Genomic DNA, 8,146 nt, shown 5'->3' on the forward strand with positions numbered 1-8,146 from the left:
GTCTCCAAAGAGTTGGTTCTGTTTTCATATGGTACATAAAAATCCCACCGCAATGGAAGAAATGTGCGCCATATTGAACCGTCAATGTTGGCACTGTTTCACTAAATGTAACCACCAAGAGATGATCCTGTGCCGCATTCAAAGTGGTTCTCAGGATTGTTTAACATCACAACTAGTGAAAACTTCCCAAAGGGGCAGAGGCTCACTGGTTCCCTCAAGCAGGTGTGCGGGTGCAGGATCTGAGACTCTGACTCTAATCACAAAACTGGCAGTCGAAGTCCTTTTGCACAGTGGCTGTAGGAAGCCAGGTGGCACACAGCCAGGCACTCCAGTGGGAAACACCTGTCCACATCAGATTTAAAGGGGATGATGAATTAAGTGGTAATGCCCTGGTGCACATGACAAATTTTTCCAGCAAGGGTTTGAGGAAGAAAAATGAACATAGAATGACATATGAAAGTTAATCACAAAATAAGGCCACTGTCAACATATTATAAATGATAGAACCATTCTGATCCTTGGAGTTGGATCTGTGCAGAAGTTTCTATAAAGCATTAATACCTAACAAGTGGGTTTCCTTTACAATAGGTCTTTGCATTTGATGCTGTACTCTTTGTGAGGAAAGCTTCTCACACCTGGGTCCTCCACACAACCTGCTCATTCTCATCTGTCAGATGTTAGTTCAAGTTATTATCTCCTTTGAGAGGCCTTCTCTGATGTTCCTTTTTGAAGCACCTCCTCTGTTATGCTCAATCACAACACCCTATCTTCTTCACAGATAAATAAGATGATTAAGGGTTATAATAATTGCTGTCTCAGCAAAGACAGAGACTGTACTGGTCTTGCTCACCTTTCCCCAAAGGCTAAGAAAGTTTGTGGCACACAGTAGGTGAACAATAAATATGTTTCAATGAATTAAAAAAATCACTGTCAAGTTTATAAGAACAAATACATATACATACAAATACAGAGAACTGGACAGTCTGCAATAGAAAGCCACCAATGCTCAAAATAGTGAAAATAACAACACCTGCTCAGACAAGTGAATATGGTTTTCAAAGATCAAGTACCAAAGAGATCTTCAAAATAGAAAAAAATTTCTAAAAGAGGGATCAGGAGTGGTTATTTTCCATGTCTACTGAGATGAAAACAATTAACAAGTGTAAATTTCAATCCGTTTGCATTAGACAGAAGGACTATTTACTGCATCATGGACTACCAACAGTTTTCAGGAATCGACTCTCAATGCTGAGAATAAATTACAGTTGGTAGAAGTGGTCAGCCACAGACACACTTAGGAATTCTGTGTGCAGATATAATTATCTGTGCAGACTGCAGATAATTATAAGCTGAAAAACTTGCTAACGGCTTCTTCCCAACTTTCTAAGTCTAACTTCATAATTATGGAAAATAATAGATTTTAGAAATTCAGTATAACAAATTTTAAAAACAGGTGGCCCTTATCAGCTGACAGTACCGCAACATTACTTTTCTAGGTATTCTGCAGAAGCTATTACATCTACAAAAGGTCTATTTCATAATACAATCTGGTAGATAAAGCAAACAAGATGACTCAAATCAAGACCTGTGGCTGAAATATTTTAAAATATCTTCTAAAAAGGGTATTTAAAGTTATCGATGGACTTTCTTAAGAAAGGCTAAATATACAGAAATACTTCAAGCATGTTCTTGCAATTAATTATATTGCCACCTGTATATATGACCTGTAAGGGTAAGTCCACAGACTGCAAAGGCTCACTCAAGTTAATTATTATTTGTTGAAATCTGATTGCAGGACAGGGGAATGACTTCACATCAACTTCCACTGTACTCCAAAATTAACTTGTGCCACAGTCCACATTACTATGCGGTCATTTCTGATGATAGATGTCTTGTTTTGGTATTAGGACAAAATTGAAAATGAAAAGGTTTGGAAAAAAATTTCAATATGGTTCCCCAAATGAAATTTAGAAGTAAATAAACAAAAGACAAAGAATGAATGTTTAAGTCCCACTGAACACATTAAGGTCAAGGATTTCAAAAGTTAATCCATGTTTCTTCCCCCACTACTTTATTTTTGGTAAAAGGCAGGAAAATTTAGTTTCTACAAGGAAAATCTGCTTCTAAATGATAATTCTGAAAATCTTGATATATATTATATATTAAAAAAGACACACAAAAATAACGGAGAAGTGGGAGTAACAGATTAGGTACTGTAACATTATAAAGGCTTGCCTAAAACAAGAAGCACACACACACACACACACACACCTAATTTATGCAAACTAAAAATGTATATAAACAGCACAATACTGTGATACTGGATCATGATACATTTCCTGTACACATAACTACTACTGTTATTAATAAACCTTTGGGACACTCAGTTTTATGCCCAAGAAGACATCATTAAGTCTTTAAAATCTTCTCTTCCTCCTTTATGGGAGGGTATTTCTAGACACTAATTTTCCCATCTAATATTTGAATATAGGAAACAGATTCCACAAGGTGCTTTAACTGATGAGACCTCAAGTGCTGTTTTCTCTCTTGTATTTTTGGATAGTAAACAGTCCATGGGGACCATACACAAATACTATAACAGAAGAGTTGTTACATTAAGTCTTTGATGGGACTTGACTGGTGGTGAAGCTTTATGACATGCTTGAGCAGCGCACTGAAGGGGACCCCATCTGAGTTAATACTTTGTCCAACCACTGCAGAGGTCCATTCAGATGGAGTTCAATCCAGCAAGGAGTACTTGTCACCGTCTGTCTTCTGTTTAAAAGAGCACAAGAAAATAACTGTGATTTTTTTTTAATAGAGATTTTAATGAAAGTTTATAAAGAACTTGGATTTTCATGGATTCACTGTTGCACATTTTCCTCCCTGTTCTCCATCCCCCTCAGTTCACTTTTTTCTTTGGATAAAAAAGTTCTTTCATTGTGTAATTGTGAATTTTAAAGAACATATTGCTATGCTTAGGTACATGTATTACGAACCTGGGAAAACGAATAGGTCATATAGATAGAAAACTAAATTCACTGAACGAGTATTGAGTTTATATGTTCTATTATTTGAGGGGGGGGGAATCTGATCCTCAAAGTAAAATAAAGTACTCCGGTGCGTTCTCTCTCTTTTTAGAGAAATTGATAAAAAACATTTCTAATATAAAAATGCGTAAGTCGGTATTGCTGTTGGCTCCCATCAAGTCACCTGAAACTCACAAGCACATGTGGACAAGAGCACTCATCACTGGGAGCCAGGAGGCTTTCCCCGGCTGACTTTTCAGGTGTTTATTATCAGACCTTCCTTCCTAATCTGTATGAGGCGGGAAACGCCTCTGAAACCGCTGCAAAATCATAGTAACACAAAATCCTCCAACGAGAAACAGGAGATGGCTGTGCTCAAGCTGTATGGGTTGTAAATCAAGCTCAAGATATTCATGTCAAGTTGAGAATTCTACCACTGAGCCATCACTGGTCCTTAAAGGAATTTATAAAGTGACCTTATTATTTGCTACCCCAAGTGGGACACTTTTCAGAGAGAATGCAGGTGCAATTAGTAACCAGGCTACAACAAAGAAGCCAGGATTGTCCTAAAAAAACAAGAACATATGGTCATCTTTTCTATTACAGAGCCCTGGTGCTACCGTGCATTATGTGTTGTGCTGCTAATAATCAAAGTTCGAATCTACCAGTCACTCTGAGGAAGAAAAATGGGACAATTTCCTCTTTAGGAAAGATCTCCAGCCTTGGAAAGCAGATGGAAGCTCACCACAAACCGAAATCAACCTGATGCAGTAGGGTTTTGTTACAGTACTGTCAGTCATCATAGAATACATAGGTAAACACTAGAGTCTAAATGAAACACAAGTCTGTACTTAATGTACACCAAAACAAAGCACAATTTTGGTCCAAACTATAAATGTTTATCATCGAATATAAAGAGTCAAACTTTCCCACAAAACCTCTGAACAACATCCCTTTTAAGGTTTCATCCAGCCTTTTAATAAAGATCTCTAATACTTCAACTTTCCCTCTGGGAATCACAACGTGTTCAATGACAATCCTGTCATTTCTACATACCGATTTCAGTATGTCTTAAGTCAGCTTGGCTCTTCAATGTGACAGTCCTTCACACATGAGAAAGTTGTCATTATTAACTCTTCATTTCCAAGCAAAACACGCCCCAAAGTAAGTTTCAGAACAGGATTTCAAAGGATGTGGGTTTTGCAGCAGATGGTGCCGTTGCCCCACTTACACTTCAGATTCTTTGCCCTAGCCAACTTCCAGTCGTGAGGTTCTGAATTTCTGTGCTGAGGATCTTTGCCTGCCCACGTGCATGGTAGACTAGATGTGCCAGAGGACTAACATTCGGAGAGCAGCCTCAGTCAGTGCCCGGAGAACTGGCATCGCTCGGCTTCCTGTTGCTCTGGTGGGATAATTCTGCACTATCTGCCATAGATTCCCTGAGGAAATTGCTCCCCTGACCACCCACTGCAGTGGACGGCTTAGCGATGCACTGGCTGCCTGCCCCACTTCCTCCCTCCTCACCAGTGTTTCCTACATCTCCCACGCAAACCACTTCCCTTCAATCCTTGTCTTGGGTTTGTTTCTAGCAGAACCCACATTAAAACACTGATACATGACTAGTCTCAAACGTGATCTGTGGAATGGAATACAACCGTCCTAAGCAAGACTGGAACTGCACAGACTCAAAGATTTCTGTTTAGAGAGTACTCTCATTTAAACAAACAAACAAACAAACAAACAAAAAAACAACCCAACAAAACGTAGCTTAAAATTGGTAGAATAAAACTTTTCTACTAACATAACCAGCACATTCCACATGCTGACTATTATTGCAGAGGTACAGACACGGCTAACCTTTTCCATTTCTTTTCTGTTCTTTTAGTTGTTTCTATGTATAAAAAAAAAAGTCTTCCTGCCTATCTCTTCCCTCAAATATGCTGGCAGGCACACCAAGAGGCTTCAATTCTGATTTACCATTTGTGGGATTCTCCCTATTTCCCAGTTTGCTTCAACCAGATTTTTATTAGTGAATTCTTTCTAGCTATCAGGAATAATTCTTAATTCAAATCACTAAAGAGCAGATTTAAAGTTGCACCTACTCTTATCTGTACCCAGACTTATTCCCAAAGAATAATCCTTCTCCAAGACCTTGCTGATGCACTTAAAACAAATTTCTCAACTAAATATGAATTCTTCACTCACTGCCCCCCATTTACTGCATGTCAATATTTATTTATTTATTTTTAATTGCTAGTACTCAAAATTGTTTCAGTACACAAATGAGGGTAACAGAGAAAGTTCTGGCAAGCTAACCATCAAATCTATGTCCTCAGTTCCAGTACTATTAAAGACATAGTTGCTACCCAGGGGCTCTGTACCACCAACTCAAAAAAGAAGCGGTGTGAATGTACATCTTTTTCTCCACAAGAGAAAGATGGGCAATCTCCTCCTGTGTGATTTATAGCCTCTGAAATTCTGCTGGAGGGTCAACCATGAGTCGGTTCCAACTCGATGCCAATGAAATCTTCCCACCCAACACCCTGAGAGCGACCTGGAATTTACAGGTATATGTGGGCATCACATATTATTAATGCCAAAAGGCAAAGATTAAAACAAAAGAGAACTATAGCAGGATTATGAAACTACTATAGCAACATAAGATAGACAATAGTGGCCAAACAGACAAAAATCCATTTTCATGACAAGAATCAACTAACAGAATTCATACTTCACGATCCCCAAAGTCCTATGCTTCACAAAACCACGAGCTTAATTAATAGATGTACAAGTCAAATGAAATAAATTCTGAGTCAGGATCTAAATTGTTACTTGAAAAAATATTTTAACAGGAACATTTTCTTAAATCGACATCCACGATGTAATCAACTGGAGTTGGAGAAGGTATCTCGCTATTCTAACAAGCAGCAGCAGCCACCATCCTCCCTTTGTATAATGGAGAACCCAATCTGTTAACTTTTAAAAGAGCTTGTTCTTATACACTCATGCCAAACTTGCTGTATAGCTCTATCACTTAGTTATTGTCACTATTTTTAGAGAAAAGGTTAGGAGTCAAATGATTTTCCAGACTTATCTCTAACACATATAGGACAACTTTCTACCTCTATCATGTACAGGGTTAACTCTAGTGAAATAAAACTTTCCAAAGCTTATTTTCAAATAGGTATTAGCTAGGACCTTTTTTTTTTAAACCTACAAAGATGACAACTCTGTTTCCACCCTATATAAGAATGGTTAGCAGCAGAAACAGTAATGCTTGGTCTTGCTGAAAAGTGCAAGCTATAGCATTTAAAAGTCTGGTGCAAAGCATGGACTGTTGTGAGGTGCTGGCAAGGAGCCGATGACTCATAGCGACCTTAAGAACAGATCTAAATATTGCTCTCTCCTGTTCTACCCTGACCATCTCTGCTACGTCAAGCCCACTTGGAGTCACTGTCTGTCCGTCTCACTGAGGTTCTTCCTCCACTATGCCCAACTGATGTCTTCTTTCAAGGACCGGTGCCTCCTAGCAACACGAGAGTATGAGGGATCATGTTTCACCATGCAAATTCTAAGGAGCACTCTGGTTGCACTTCTTCCAAGAGATCTGTGTGTTCTTTTGTCAGTCCATAAAATAGTCTTTGCTAACACCACAACTCAAAGTCACAAATTTTGCTCTGAATCATTTTTTAACTTTCAAATGCACATGAAGCAAAGGAAAAGACCACAGCTGAGGTCAGGAGCACCTTCAAGTCTTTATAGGCTTGCTCTTGCTCTTTTGCATACTAGAAAGGTCCCTGACAGTAGATTTATCTGATGCAACATTTCTCTGGATTTCTTGATGCTACTACCATAGATGTCAGTTGTGGATCTGACTAAAATGAAATCCTTGACAACGGCAATCTTTTCTCCTTCAATCATGACATTGCATACTGGTTCAGTTTTAAGGATTCTGTTTTCCTGGTGATGAAATATAATGCACACTAAAGACTTTGATCTTCTTCAGGAAACACTGTCTGTAAGCAAAGCTGTGTCATCCGCATAGAGAAGCAGTTGATGAATCTTCCTCTAATCCGAACGTCACATTCTTAACATAACCAACGTTCTCAAATTACTTGCCCATCATACATAACTGAATAGGTTTGGAGAAAGGATACAACCCTGACACATCCCCTTCTTGGTTTAAACCGTGCAATAGTCCTTTGTTCTCTAAGACTAACTGCTGAGAAGCAGGGTCTATGTACAGGGTTCCCATGGGCACAAGTGTTCTGGAATTCCCATTTTTCTCATCATTTATTATATCCCAGTCAAATGTCTTTGCATAGCAAATAAAACACAAGAAAGCATCTTGTTCCCTGTGATCACCTATCTCATTTTACAGCTTCTTCTGAATCCATCTTGAATTTCTGATAGTTCTCTTGACAATGTATTGTGAGTTCCCTGTTATTGAATAATTTTCAGCAAGATTATACTGAGTGCTATAGTAACGGTATTGCTTAAGAATTTCCATACTCTGTTGGATTATGATTTTTTAAAAAATGGGTATCCTCCAGTTGGTTTGCCAGGCAGCTGTATTTATTTTTTATCAATGTCTTCCATGCAGCTTGGACTTCCTCCTTCAGTACTGCTGGTTCTTGCTCATATGCTACTTTGTAAAATGGTTCAGGGTCAACCAATTCTTTTTGGTACAGAGACTCTGTATACTCCTTCCAAACTTCCTTTGATACTTCTTGCATCATTTAAGATTTTGTCCCTTGGCCAAGGGTGGCCCACATCAGGTCCTCGTGGCTGACAGGACTGACAGGCCCCAGCTCCCAGCTGGAAACAAAGGAGGACTCTTCAAGGATTTAGATCCTCCCAGAAGAGCTGTGGGTGAGCTTTAACAGTACTGGTAAGTATAATCATTTTCTCCTGGACACAAGAGCCTACAATTTGGTCCTAAAGGCCTTCTGAGGTCCCAACTCTTCTCACTATTTCTTAATTGTTGGAATTGACAGAAAACCTCATAAGCAGTTCCTTACTTCACCGCTGCCTTGCATGCGGACTTCCGAGTTGTAAAACAACCCAGTGGTAGATGGAATTTGGTCCAGGACTTAAGAACAATAAATGACATAGTT

General features: G+C 38.9%; 1 protein-coding gene across 2 annotated transcripts in view; it reads right to left on the bottom strand.

Moving 5' to 3' along the window:
- Nucleotides 1-2,048: 2,048 nt before the first annotated feature.
- SMAD2 (SMAD family member 2) overlaps nucleotides 2,049-8,146 on the bottom strand; it is a 47,986-nt gene continuing 41,888 nt past the window's right edge. The window contains exon 10 of one of the 2 annotated variants that reach the window (XM_006891696.1): nucleotides 2,049-2,775. In XM_006891696.1, the coding sequence (XP_006891758.1) occupies nucleotides 2,652-2,775 (124 nt within the window). In that variant the 3' untranslated portion in view covers nucleotides 2,049-2,651. The remainder of the gene's footprint in view (nucleotides 2,776-8,146) is intronic. The other variant, XM_006891697.1, reaches the window with a different exon arrangement.

Source organism: Elephantulus edwardii, unplaced genomic scaffold, assembly GCF_000299155.1.
Source record: "Elephantulus edwardii isolate Elephantulus edwardi_28Jun2011 unplaced genomic scaffold, EleEdw1.0 scaffold00103, whole genome shotgun sequence".
Classification (NCBI taxonomy): Eukaryota; Metazoa; Chordata; class Mammalia; order Macroscelidea; family Macroscelididae; genus Elephantulus; species Elephantulus edwardii.